The following is a 14619-nucleotide window of genomic DNA, read 5'->3' as shown; positions in this document are numbered from 1 at the left end:
AACGCTACGCGATGGTTCATACATTGAAAAAACCTTCAGTTTGGCTTCAGCCGCAGCAATAGCAGTTTGGAGCTCTAAATTTTCCTTTTTTGCTTTGAGCTCAGCTTCTTCCCTCTCAAGATCTTGTTTCTGCTTCAAAGTATTAGCACGTGCCAACAGTTCTGCCCTTTCAGCTTCAATTTTCAGCCTAGAAGAAGCTGTAGATGAAACCCCTGAGGCCACCTGACTACCAGATTTTTTTTGAAAGAGAGGCAGTTGTGAAGAAGAAATAACCATTGAGGCACTGTCAGTACATTCGACCTCTGCATCACATTGCTCTGCCTCTTTAGATTGGAGATTTACTCTTTCAATCCAATCTTTGACCTTGTCTACAAAGTGCTTAAATGCTTGAGACTTGGGTTCAAACCAATGTATCTGATCTAAATATGCCTCATCAACAGACATAAGTTCTCTGGTTTCATTATTAATGTCTTGAAATGCAATAAAGGACTGTGCAAACTCACCATTTATGCATTCATTTACAGTGTCAACATTACCAGAGTCCTCAAGCAAAGTTTCAATTTCTCTCATTTGCCTTGTTAAATGTCCCAGTTTGGCTCTTCTACTTCCCATCAACTGGTTAAGCCGTTCCTCTTGTGCTTTAACAGTCATCTTCGGCACTCGTTTAGAGGTCGCGTTCAATTCCTCTGTTTCCATAGTAATCAATGTTCGTGTTCAAAGCGCGCATTGTATTCATCACGAAAGCAGATGAGATCGCCCTCTTGCGACATTGTTTGACGGAGCGCACATGGCGAGTCCATGACGCAGCACAATTCAACCATATCCAAAGTCCAATAATATCCCTAAACGTCCAAACTATTGCCAAAGTTCACCAAAGTCCGATCAGCCAAATCCGTTGTGTGTGTAATCCCAAATGCCATCGGAGAATCTCAGCCGCGATGGTGCATTAAATCCAAGTATAGTCCGATGATGGTCTCTGATGATGCGCGAATCACTCGACAATCCTCTTGTTAAAAACAAAAATATTGCTCATCCAATTCGGACGAAAAGAGAAGTTTTCTTACTTATATGTTGATGCAAAGTCCTTAACTTTACTTGTACTATAGTGGCTGAAAAAGATGGGTTCTTCTTACTCGTCAAAAAGTCAGTCAAAATCCGTAAACCAGTGGGAGTTTAATAATCAAACACAAAAAATACAAAAATGTACAAATCCTATTGTTTCCTGTATCCTATGACACTTGTCAAACCTTATCTTGTATTACCTTAAACGTTTAAACACAAGATTTATCCATAATTGACAAGATCGACGAGACGGTAAGAAAACTGTTTCTCCCTTCTTTCTTCCTAAACTCAATCTTCTGCGCACGCGAAGTGGGCGTAAACCATTAAAGAAACAGAACAAAATTATACATTATAAACATAGGAAATAATATTGAAATATATAAACCACAGGAAATATCAGAATTGCTTCTCAAAGAACGTTACATAATACTTTCAGTTATTAATGGCAAAAAATCTGCAATAATAATATAAACTTTATTGCTATGTTAAATTGGCTCTTACAAAAAGTATACAGCACATTTTTTTTAAAAATGTAATTAAGTATTAAATGATATTCAATATGAAATGTATTGCAGTAAAAAGTACAATATTATGTTTTGGAATGTTGTGAAGTAAATTTTTTTTTACAAAGAATAACCCTGATAAAGTACATATACTTGAAAAACAAAATTACTTGGAAAGTAAAAGTACTCCGCCTCTGATAGTAGTAGTGATTATGATGAATATGATTTTTTTGATCAATGAATGCTTTTTCCCACCCCATTATATATATAAAAATATATAAAACAGTCTTTTTATTTCAGCAAAGTAATCACTATAGAGAATGGATGTTGCCTTTCATAGTTGCCAGAAGATCCCATGGTAGGGAAAACATGACCAACTTGCACTTATGTAATTCCACCATTCTGGGCGATTTCCTGTGGTGGGGCTCCCCTTGTGAAATCCAGTTCCATCTGTCCATGCTTGTCGTGCTCTCTTACAGTAAGCTGCAGTGAAAATGGCGAAAGCTTCCCCCATCCTCTTTCAAAACACTCGAGGGACCATCTCACCAAATCTGTGTGGTAACCTTGCCAGAGGCTGACCAAGGAGTCCCTAGTGAGGGGAACTATGGTTAAATTTATCCCAAAGAGATGGAGGGCAGCTATGTTGGTGCCTTCCTGTCATTCTATGCTGTCCTTGAGAGCGCGCAATGACCTTGAGTTTCAGCTTGTTGACGTGGCACTTTTCAGTAACACATTGAGAAACTCAAGACGTGACATTATCCAAATGCGCTTCCTCTGAATTCTGCTGAAATGGGCGTTCATGAGCAATTAATGTTTTCATGGTGTTGTGATTGGATTTATTTTTGTCTGCTCTTAAGTTGGGAAAACCTATTTATAGCAGACCTGTGTGTTACAGCTGTTTTTTTAAAGGAATATACAGAACAAGCATTTAAGGAATTCTGTCACTTACTAATCCTAGTGTTGTTCCTGTATAACCTTTTTCTTTAGTGGAAAACAAAAGGAGGATTTTGAAGTATTGCATTGATCGCTCTTTGCTCCATGCAGTTACAGTGAATAGGGAATGAGGTTTAAAAGCATCATACAAATATCAAAGTATCAAGTCTTCTGAAGTCATACCAAAGCTTTCAGGATAGACAACCCTCCAAAATTTCCCCTGTTGTGCTCCACGGATGAAAGAGAGACATACACGCTTGGAACGACATTAGGGTGAATAAATATTTTAAGAACTGTCATTTTTGGGTTTCTTTAAGGTCTTACATAATGTCTCTCTCTCTTTTTTTTACAGTGGATAGCATTTGCATCTTTGTTCTTCATTTTGGTATCCATTACCACTTTCTGTTTGGAGACGCACGAGGCCTTCAATCCTATCATCAACCGTACAGAGTCCTATACGGACGGCAATGAAACTCTGGAACGTGTCATCCCTGAGACGGAGACCATGGTGCAGTTAACCTACGTTGAGGGTGTCTGCGTTGTGTGGTTCACTTTTGAGTTTCTGATCCGAGTGACTACATGCCCAAACAAATTAAAGTTTGTCCGAAACACCCTCAACATCATCGACTTTGTGGCTATCCTTCCTTTCTACCTGGAGGTGGGGCTGAGCGGACTCTCCTCCAAAGCAGCAAAAGATGTGTTGGGTTTCCTCCGTGTGGTACGATTTGTTCGGATTCTCCGTATCTTCAAGTTGACACGACACTTTGTGGGTTTGCGGGTACTAGGGCACACGCTCCGTGCCAGCACCAATGAATTTATCCTCCTCATCATTTTCCTGGCACTCGGAGTCTTAATCTTTGCCACTATGATCTACTACGCCGAACGTATTGGAAGAAACCCCAATGACCCCTACGCTAGTAACGACACGCACTTCAAGAACATCCCCATTGGCTTCTGGTGGGCTGTGGTAACAATGACAACCCTCGGCTACGGCGATATGTACCCTCAGACGACGTCTGGTATGCTGGTTGGCGCACTGTGCGCCCTTGCAGGTGTGCTGACGATTGCCATGCCTGTCCCTGTAATCGTGAACAACTTCGGTATGTACTACTCCCTTGCCATGGCGAAACAAAAACTACCAAAGAAGAAAAATAAGCATATCCCACGAGCACCTCAACTGGGGTCTCCCAACTACTGCAAGTCAGCCATTAACTCCCCGCGGCCCAGCACGCACAGCGACACATGCCCCCTGGCACAGGAAGAGGTTTCCGAGATCAGATACCAAGGTAGGAACTAATATTTTAGAATCTGTAAAGCTCGTAAGTGTTACTATGTGTTAACCTTAAAGCCGTTTCATACATTTGTTTTCCCAGAGTGCCACTGATTTGGTTTTACCATTATATTACCTTATTTCTGGACCTTAAAGAACAACTCCTGGACCTTAAATGAACCTATGGGTAATTAACACATGGTTACCGAGTAGATCGTTCTCTGGGATGCGTTTTCATGGAAAATGAAATTACTTTGCTAGTTAATACCACTAACAAGGCTCAAAATAGCCTCACACTAACAAGGTAGCATAATGAGGGTCCCTACATGAAGCATTGAGAACATTGTAAGTGTACAAACAGTTTAATAAGAAGATACTTTATAAAGACAGTACATTACGCGTTTACAGACAGCAGCCATCTTGGACCAGTCGAGCCACGAACACTTTGCTAAGTGGGCTGATCGATAGGCATTAAGTTTGTAAAATCGAATTACATGGAAATGCATGAATTATATCTGTTTATTAAAATATATGGTTGACTAACTACAAGGGAAGAAGGTGTCCCATATGAGATTCCAAGTCACAGTTCATCACTTAGCACCGCCTTCGTGGCTCAACTTGTTTTCAAAGATGATTACTCTCTGTAAACGTGTAATGGACTGTCTTTATAAAGTATCTTCTTATTAAACTGTTTGTACACTTACAACGTTCACAATGCTTCGGTTTGCATGTGGGGACTCTCATTATGCTACCGTGTCAGTGTGAGGCTTTTTTGAGCCTTGTTAGAGATATTAACTAGCGATTTCATTTTACTTATTTTATGCCCCATAGACAAGCGTTATAAGTTTTTCACCGGAGTTGTCCTTTAAGGTGATGATGCAAGGGGCAACTTTCTAAGCAATGTTGCTGGCCAATGTTATGTCAACAGGTAAGACATAGGGCTTACAAACAATCTAAAGTATCAAGATAGAAATTTGTTTCCCAAGCTTCATCGCTCTCCAACACTGGTCAGAAAAGTTGCCCCATTTATTATCACCTTCAGAGTTAAACAACTTGCCACTGTACCGGGACACATCAAGAGGACGGTTGTTTTTGAACCGGCTTAGTGAGGCAATACGCTACAGACAGAAAGCTGTTATAATATTGTGTCATCTTACCTGAGCGTTCGAATGCACAAATATTTCATAACAATATGAGATGACTGGATTGAAGAAAGTGATCAGCGTGATTGATATTCAAAATCATCAAGCGTTGCTTTGTTCATGATTTGTACATCTGCAGTCCTAGTTTTGCTTTCCCTTTTCGAACGACGAAAATAGACTATTGATACCTGCTGAAATAGACGCTGGCACAAAAAGCATGTGCTAGTTGAGTCACCTTCAGTCCTTTTGTTGTGTTCAAATGCAGATTTCTGGCCGAGACGCAGCCGCTAGTTCTTTGACGTCGGCTTGGTGTGTCCCAGAATTTACAAACAATCCATTTCGCACTTTCTTGTTACTTTGCCACAATTTAATGAGTCATTTTGCTGAACACTAATGTGTTAATGTAGGTAGTCATGTTTTTGCAAGGTGTTTTTGCAGCTTAGCTTCAATAGATTGACTTTTTGGATAAGGAGACAAAGGCTGAATCCGAAATCGCCCCTATACCCTTAAATAAGGCACTATTTGAAGGGACAGCAATTTGTAGTGGTGTCCGAATCCATAGTGGACATTATCGAGTGTGCTCATTCAATCCCACAATGCACCGCAATAACGAGTATACAACCTATGCACAAATTTAAACACAGCTAAAGTAGCTAAAGAGATTCAGTTCAACTCTTTTATTTGAAATGATAATGATTTTGATATGCTGAGCTCTGGGTGTTTAGCTAGACTGAATTGCACTTGGGTTGGGCGCCTCTGAATAATGCTCTGCAGGTAGGTTTGATTTTAAGCAAGAAACATGTGATTAAGAGTAATTAGTGGTCTTGTTTGTGAACATTGAAAAGTGCTAATGGATTTAGGAATGCAGTAATCTCTCTGTTGCTCTCTGTCACTGAAGCTTACTACTACTCTAAGCTTTCACAGGCATCTACATTACAGAAAGTCCAACCTAGCAATTAAGTGTAACCCCACACGCTAGAGTTTATGCTATGCCAGACAGTGCTGAGAATACATTGAGATAAAAGGACATGGTATGTTTTGAGGATGTAGAGGGAAAAGGGTTTGTAAATGATGCTAAACTGTGTGACCAAAAGCAATGCACTTTGATGAAGGCATCTGTCGACTACAGAGAACTGAAAAGTCCAGTTCTACTTTCAGCATCCAGATCAAATAGAAGTCAAATTTCCTACATCTAGGTCAGGAGTATTTATCTCTTCTCCGATAGAGACCCAGTGTTTTACTAGCCTGGTCTTACCAGACTCTCACACGTTTCATTTGTACAGAGAGTCTGGCCACTCTCCATTGACAAGCGTTTACTTCCGCGAAGGCGGGAACTCTGTTGAAGTTTAAAACTATTGGATCTGCCATAACCAATCGCTAACGTTTAGTCGTGACGTATGTCATGCATGCTTCGTCTGTTTCTCACAAATCCGTCCAAATAAATGTGCAGCCACCTCAGTGATAAAACCACAGGATAAAAACCCCAAAACTTATGCATTCGGATTGTGCTTAGTATGATAAGTATAAACGCTGCCATAAATAACGGCCCAATTCAAATGTTTAAGTGCTTTTATTTTAATTAGTTTGAGCGGTGATGAAATATATTGCTCTTGTAAATACTTGCCAGCATTTTAAAAATTTACAAGTCTAGAAATGCATCCAAATAACAGCAAAGAGCGACCGTACGGTGCTCTGCAGTGGTCAAAAAGGATATAAAGAGTGAATTTTGAAGTGATATATTCTTGTAAACTCAGAGATGTGGATTTGGACAGCAATTACATCACCACACGAGGTTGGCTTTTGTCAAAAGCAGTAGGTAACTCGGCCGGGGATTTTTACGCGGGTGGTGGGAAATGGACGGCAATAAAATCACTGACTAGCCCCTGTAAATGATGGCAATACCTTCCGACTCCACGAGGAACAATTACCGTCCAAACAGGGCTTTGCCCTGTTAGGCCACTAACGAAGCGAGCTGGAAAATCAAACTTTTCCTGAATTCACCGTCTGGGAGGAAGGCCACCACATCATGGCCACCAACAAACCCGTGCAAAGATTGTTCTTGCTCCGGCTTTAACTTCTGGATATTCAGCAGCGGTGCCACAACAGAATGAATGGTTCGTATCGTTCTCCGCCGCCATCACTGAACTACAACTCAAACTAGCGGATGACATCAACGTCATCGTTCTCAGCAACTCCCTCCTGTTCGCTGATTAGACCGGTAAAAATTTGCTCGGAGAAAACCTAAGAATACACCCCAGTCCCAGATGTAGTACTGAAGGAAAATGAAAGTTGAGCGGAAGTACATAGGAGGGCAGAGCCAGGCTAGTGTTTTACAGAGTTTAGGTTCAAACCTGCTCCAACAGTGTTCAAACAATACTGAAAATGATTAGCTGGTTCAAGTGTGTTTAATTAAGGTTGGGCAATGGGTCTCCAGGAGCAGGGCTGATTACCCCTGATCTAGGTCTTGATATGATTTTGTCAATGCTAGATCAATCCAGGTGAACTTGACTAGGTATAAAATCATGCATGGTGGAAAAAGCATCAGCCTTTCTTGCAGAAATGTCATTTTATATATCATCAGCCCTGAGCATTTCAGGATGTATCGCCGTGTTGATAGCCTGAAATAAATCCTGCATGTCACCTTGCATCAATCTGTAACGAGCCATCTCTCTCTGCCTGTGACTGGAGATTTTAAAGTGAACGGGGAGCCATCCAAAGCTGCCCTGGCCAATGAGGATTGTCCTCACATCGACCAGGCGGTGTCGCCCGAGGAAGTCTTCAGCCCTGTGGACCGCGAGAGGCCCTGCTTCCTGCTCACCTCCGGAGGAGAACGAGCCAATCACACGGGGGGGAGAGTCAGGAAGGGTACGTAACCAGCCAATCACTGCCACCTGTCAGAGCACTGCCAGTGCCGTTTTTGAAAGTGGAGCAGATGTCAATCAAAGATGCTCTTTCGGTGCATACCGACCGACTATCACTCAGCCTCCTTTCTCGCAGTCTGATAGCTCCTCGGGTCTGCCGTTATCCTAAGGTTGACAGGAAAAGCTGTATATCCAAGTGAGCCTTCAACAGGCCTCTTTTGATTTTTAGCTCAGTCTGAACAAGATCTTTGAGAAGAACATGCAGTGCCAGTTTTTCTTAATGTGTTCACGTGAGTGCAGTATGCTTTACTGTACGTATTTCCGGCAGATTTGGTGGACTGTTACGTAAAGGTCCAGTTTTAAATTTAAAGAAAGTACAATGTTGATGAAAAAAAAACGGTAAATGAGCCAGTATATTGCCTAGAAGTGTGCTTGTTTGCATGCAGATTCACAATGGCGGGTGGTTAGGGTGACGGTGAATCTCACTAGAGATGCAGCATGGGATATGGGGCATGTGGTCACATGACAAGAACTCAGCCAGTCAGAAGCTCTTGATCGTAACTCAAAACTATGAGGCGCCATTAGCAAGTCTATGCTACCCCACTGAAAAGACCAGCTTGGTCTAGCTGATAGACCAGCATGGCCTTTCTCTTGATGCTGGACGATCGAGGAAGACTTGCTGGGTAGGCTAGTTACAAAGTTTTGTTGGTTCTCAAACATCTATGCTGGTCTTTTCAAAAGGATAGTCCAGATAAGACTTGGACAGGGCTAGTAAGACTTTCCGTAATAAAGGTTAGACCTTGAGCAATACTTTAGGATAAGAAAGAATTAAAGATCCAAATGAAATACTCCTGTTTGTCCACCCTATATTTAACAGAGCTAGCATCCTCTGGGTGTATGCGTATGGTTGCCGCCTGTCGGGCTGATGTGTCTGGCTGAGTTCTTTGATGTCTCTCTGAACCTGTGTTGTGCTGTAAAGCACTGTGAAGCCACTCCATGCATGCAGTAGACAGTTTGAAGCATAGAACGCATGGAGGATGATGCAGTTGACTTGGCAATCCGTCAATGTCAACTGGCTAACCATGAACATAACAAGTACATGACCGGGCAACACTAACAAACTCTAATCTGTGCAAACACACCACATACAGTACACACACCTCAGCTCTCTGTCCACGTAACTACTTTCATAACCATATTTATTCACAAGAAAGCCTTGGCAGAGAGTCTTTGTCTAAAGTTGAAGGCTGCTCTGAGGTTTTACTGAAGCCCTTTTTCTCTTCAAATGAAGGTTATGAAAAGCCATGGAGCCATAGCAGCATGTCTGGAGGCGTGGCCTCAGTGTCGGCCCTGCCCTGCAGCCCGCCCTGTCTCATGCAGCAGGTCCACTCTCCCATCCCATCCATCCTGTAGCATGGACAACAAAACTAACCAATCAGAGGCCCTCGCTCCGCAGTGCTGCGCTGAGATGCCTGCTCACACTGTGTGCCATCCATCTGTCTCTCATTAAACTCTCCTTCATTTGAAACTTCTCTTCTCTTCTCTTCTCTTCTCTTCTCTTCTCTTCTCTTCTCTTCTCTTCTCTCCTCTCCTCTCCTCTCCTCTCCTCTCCTCTCCTCTCCTCTCCTCTCCTCTCCTCCTTACTCATTGTCTGCCCTTCTCCTTCCTCTTCCTTCTCTGCTCTTATCCTTCATCTTCCTATCTCTCCTTCCTTCACTTATCTAAAATTTGTCTTGTTTCCCTTCTTCTTCCAGTGTTCTCCTTCCTCTTCCTCCCCTTTTCTTGTCTGTTCTTTATTTTTTCCTCCTCCATCTTTTATTCTTCCTCTGCCCTTCCCCTTTCCTCCTTCTCGTCCTTGTATTTTTCTCTTCCTCTTCTTTGCTTGTATATTCTTCTCCCTTCTCTTTCCTCTCTTGCTTCCTAATCCACTCCTTATTCTCATTTTCTTCCTCATCCTCTGCTCTTCTCCTCCCTCTTCCTTCTCTACTCTTATCCTTTATCTTCTTCCTAAATATCTCTCCTTCCTCTTATCTAATCTTTTTTCTTGTTCTATTACCTCTTCTTCCAACATTTTCCTCTTTCTGCCCCTTTTCATCTTACTTTCTCTTTCTTCTTCCCTTCTCGTCTGTTCTTACTTTCCTCTTCTCTCCTTCCTCTTTTATTGCCCTCCTTTTCCCTTCCACTCTTGTTCCTTCCCTTTTCCGCCTCATCTTCCCTTTACTTGTCTATCATTGTCTCTCCGTCTTCCTTGTTGTCTTCTCTTCCTCCAGTTAATTTTCCTGTTTTCTTCTTTTTTGCTTAATCTTCCACTCCTTCCTTTATCTGCTTTTCTCTTTTATCTTCTACATAATTACCCCTCCATTTTCTTATCTAATCTTTTTACTTGTTCTCCTACCTCTTCTTCCACCATTCTACTTCCTCTTCCCTTCTCTTGTCCGTTCTTTCCTCTTCTCTCCTTCTCATATTTTCCTCCTCTTCTCCAGTCTCTCATATTCCTATGCAGTGGTCTCATCTACCCCTTTCTCTTTGCTGTCTCATTTCTTCCCTCACTTTCAAATTTCTGCACTTTCATTCTTCCCCTTATCTATCTTTCATTGCTCCTTTTCCCCGAACCCTGAGTGTTTAAAGCTGTGGTTTTCATTGGGTGCTAATGGACACCATTTAAAATGAAAAAAAGATGAGACAATGGCTATTTCATATATAAGATAGTTTGAAGTAACACTAAACAACCATGATTCTAGTGATGCACACGTCACCAACAGAAACTTGACTGAAGAAACCTCATTTGCATTTGCATGCCTTGCATGGGAAACTATCTGAGAAAACAATGTAAGTTTATTGAAAATATGTAAGAAAAAATGTGTTTTTTCACCCAAAGCTTCTTTAAATATATCTGATGCAGAGTATGATATCACTTATGATGACATACAATAAATGTAGCAATTGTTTATTTATTTTGTTTTGCCTTTCCCCAAACTATCTCTGGTGTGTTTTAAACACCCTGTATCGGTTAGTAGCAGCAATCGAGTTGACCATCGGACTTTTTGACAAATGAACCAAGATGCAAATAGTGAAAAAATGCACTTTAACTTAAACTTTTTCCTCAACTAGAGCAGGCAAATTTAAATAGCAGAATTTTAATTACAATACCAGCTATTATATAAAGAAGCTTTTATTTTCACAAAACTCATATTTTTCATAAATTCAGTTTCAAATGTGATTTATCTGGAGTACAAACATGTGTATATCACATTTTTAAACATTTAACACTGTAGCAAATCCCATGCAATCAGAAAATATACAATGTAGATGTATCGTGCAGTTGACCGAAAAAAAAAGAGAAATAAAAAGAAAATAATGTGCTTCTGGGATTACTTGGGGAGAGGTAAATGCATGTACATTTATGCAAAAAATACATATGCGAATGACAAACCTGTAAATATGAACCTTGCATGAAATAAATTTTGTATCCAATCTGTATATAGACTCTGGTTTTCTTTGACAGAACATGCATACATAACTCCCCGGTTGCTTGGCAATAAGCTGTGCCTGTATTGTGATGTCTCTTTGATCTTTCACCCCGTCTTTATCACCGAGCTGTTTTTCCAGGCAGCTATTTTTAGACTTTACAGTCCATATTTAAAAAAAGAAAATGTTGCAATTATGCACCAGTGTTACTAGCTCATAATTCAGGATGCACAAGCACACTTGGATCGTGAAAGGTGGGAAAGGTCAAAGAGAAAGCGTGTGACCTCCCGGTAAAGCGGGGGATTGAAACAGGAGAGCCGAGGCAGGACTAGCGGTGACCCTGCCCTGTTTCGCACACCGGTAGCATGCCACAAGTCATTAACCATGCATGTAACACCATCCCACTGTGAACAAACACAGCATGACCTGATGAGTTAATCATATTAAAGGAATCATTCACCTAAAAATGAAAATGTACTATCCAAAGCCCATCCAATATGCATATGACTTTCTTTCCTTAGCCGAAGAGAAATTAAAGTTTGGGAGGAAACCATTCCAGGAGTTTTCTCCATCTAATGCAAGTGAATGGCCAGCCTCTAACAAAACAATCAGAAGAATAGAAAGATAGAAAAATGAAGCCAAAATGGTTGTTGCCGATTATGTCCTTTAGAGCCCAGGTCTACGCAGTAGTGATCCTGAGGTGGGACCGCGTTATCAAGGTCAAAAACAAAATAAAAACAAACTTAACACTTGTAGATACAGACTACCTAAAATGACAGAAACCATCATCTGGAAATTATATGAAATGTAATTGGATTTTTAGTTTGACTTGCGATTACACGGAGAGGGCAGGGTTTATGACCTATACTGCATCTAGCCACCAAGGGGGCGATTTAAATGTTTTGGCTTCAATAGCTTGATACAGATGGGAGTGAGGTTTAGGGGGGTGTTGATCTCAAGAGGTGCTAGCAACTGGCGGTTAGAGGCTGCAGTCTTTAGTGTTGCTGTTAGCATGCATGCCTTCCACGTTGGAGACCCAGGTTAGGATCCCGCAAGGAGCAGGTTGAGTAGGACTGGTTACATTCGGTGCCGTGACCCGGGTGGGAATGAGGTTTAGGGGGGTGAGTGTAACAGATGTAGGTCAGTAACAGCTGTGTGTGTAAACCTCACTCCCCTGATCTCAAGAGGTGCTAGCAAATGGAGCTAGAGGCTGCAGTCTTTAGTGTTGCTGTTAGCACGCATGCCTTCCACGTTGGAGACCCCAGTTAGGATCCCACAAGGAGTAGGTTGAGTAGGACCGGTTACATTTGGTGCCGTGACCCAGGTGGAAATGAGGTTTAGGGGGGTGAGTGTAACAGATGTAGGCCAGTAACAGCTGTGTGTGTAAACCTCACTCCCCTGATCTCAAGAGGTGCTAGCAACTGGCGGCTAGAGGCTGCAGTCTTTAGTGTTGCTGTTAGCACGCATGCCTTCCACGTTGGAGACCCAGGTTAGGATCCTGCAAGGAGCAGGTTGAATAGGACTGGTTATATTTGGTGCCGTGACCCGGGTGGGAATGAGGTTTAGGGGGGTGAGTGTAACAGATGTAGGCCAGTAACAGCTGTGTGTGTAAACCTCACTCCCCTGATCTCAAGAGGTGCTAGCAACTGGCGCTAGAGGCTGCAGTCTTTAGTGTTGCTTTTAGCACACATGCCTTCCACATTGGAGACCCAGGTTAGAAATCTGCAAGGAGCAGGTTGAATAGGACTGGTTATATTTGGTGCCGTGACCCGGGTGGGTGCGAGGTTTAGGGGGTGAGTGTAACAGACGTAGGCCAGGAAAGTTCTGTGCTATTAAACTAAAAAAATACTCCCTGATCTTAAGAGACACGCTAGCAACTGGCGCTAAAGGGTGAGCTCTTTAGCATCCTTGTTAGCACCAGCCTCCCACGTCAGAGACCCCAACTTGAATCCCACTTGGAGCGGGTCAAGTAGGGCCAGTTACATGTGCATAAGTCACATAAGATGTCGTGAACTCAACCAACTCATGAAAATGCTTTGCAGAGCTGGACCAAAGCAAAGAGCTATACCCATATTCGTCAGCTGGGGTCATGTCGTGAAGCTGCCTAAATATAGATTGCGGACCGTTAAAAATGGCTACGTTGGACACCATTCACTTCCATTAGATTAGAAAAATCCTGGAATATTTTTCTTCAAAATCTTAATTTCTCTTTGGCTGGGGAAAAGGGATGGAAATGTTCTATTTTTGGTGAAATATTTCTTTAACAATAAACTGTAGACTTACACTGGATCTGAATGAATGCAGTTTGGAGCATGGGAAAGCACATTAAATCAATATAAAGCACATATATCAAGTTTACCATGAGCCTGTAAAGGAGGTCATAGTCACCTGCTTGACGGATATCACCCTGTTTGCTTGCACGGTTCGAGGGACAACAATCCCGCCGGCCTTCTCCATCCGCCCCCCCTCCCCCATGTTTCTGTGCCGTCCGTTTGGTGTATTAATATGATTTTCCTTGTTGTTTGTTGTTGTTGTTTTCTCTTCGTGTTTTTTTAGAGACCCAGCGCGCCAACCGAAGCAGACAACCGACCGAGTCAGTGTGTGTAATGAACCATGGTGTACCAACCACTATGTGTGTCAACCATAAAGCCACATCCCCCACCTGATACCGTATTTAGCGTTTGTGTGTGTGTGTGTGTGAGAGAGAGTGCGCACGCGTGCTGTACGCTTGTTGTAGATTAGCACATCTCTTTGAGTTGTGACTGATAACTAATTCAGCGTAGATGTAGCTCAGTAACCAAGAGAAGCTGTAGTTGTTCAGCGGTATGTAGCGCTGTTTCGTTTGTGGTTTATTGTGCCGTGTGAAGTGCCTGTTGTTTTTCCGTTCGTGAGTGTCAGTGTTGTTCACGATGCTTGTATGTGCTGGTGTTGTGCAAATCTTTCTTTTATCTCGTTGAAGTGTTTGTTTTTGGTTGTTTATATGTTGTAATACTGTCGCTAATCACATTTCAGTGGGAAAAAAGAAAAGAAAAACATGCTCTGTGATCATGTGTGAGTAGGGAGAAAAAACTAGCAATTGTTTTCTCGTATTTTGTACTACTGTAGTTACCATGTAGAAATGCCTTTTGCACTGTTTGCACCGTTCACTTTTACATTCCTTTCTGTAGAACTAACAACAGTTTGATATATTTTGTAGCTCACATGTTTAGTTGGTAACTTTCTAGAAGCACCGTGTCCTAATCAGGCGTTACATAATGTAAGTATGTATCCCACAATGGAATGGTATTGGTCCAAAATTTAACTCATCTTAAATATTTATATTTGATAATTGGCATGTTGAGTAGCATTTTCACGTTGAGCGTTGAGCGTAGAGCGTAAAA

General features: G+C 41.9%; 1 protein-coding gene across 3 annotated transcripts in view; it reads left to right on the top strand.

The window, feature by feature from the left end:
* Positions 1-14609, top strand: part of kcnc1b (potassium voltage-gated channel, Shaw-related subfamily, member 1b) — a 36643-nt gene extending 22034 nt beyond the window's left edge. The window contains exons 2-4 of one of the 3 annotated variants that reach the window (XM_067437027.1): positions 2851-3784; positions 7599-7775; positions 13796-14609. In XM_067437027.1, coding sequence (XP_067293128.1) covers positions 2851-3784; positions 7599-7775; positions 13796-13905 — 1221 coding nt within the window. In that variant the 3' untranslated portion in view covers positions 13906-14609. Of the gene's footprint in view, positions 1-2850; positions 3785-7598; positions 7776-9062; positions 11252-13795 lie in introns of those variants that run through there. The other 2 variants (XM_067437026.1, XM_067437028.1) reach the window with 2 other exon arrangements.
* The last annotated feature ends 10 nt before the right edge of the window (positions 14610-14619 follow it).

The sequence above is a fragment of the Pseudorasbora parva genome, chromosome 25 (genome assembly GCF_024679245.1).
Source record: "Pseudorasbora parva isolate DD20220531a chromosome 25, ASM2467924v1, whole genome shotgun sequence".
NCBI lineage: Eukaryota > Metazoa > Chordata > Actinopteri > Cypriniformes > Gobionidae > Pseudorasbora > Pseudorasbora parva.
The sequence above is the reverse complement of the archived record's forward strand: the minus strand, read 5'-3'. Positions and strand labels throughout refer to the sequence as shown.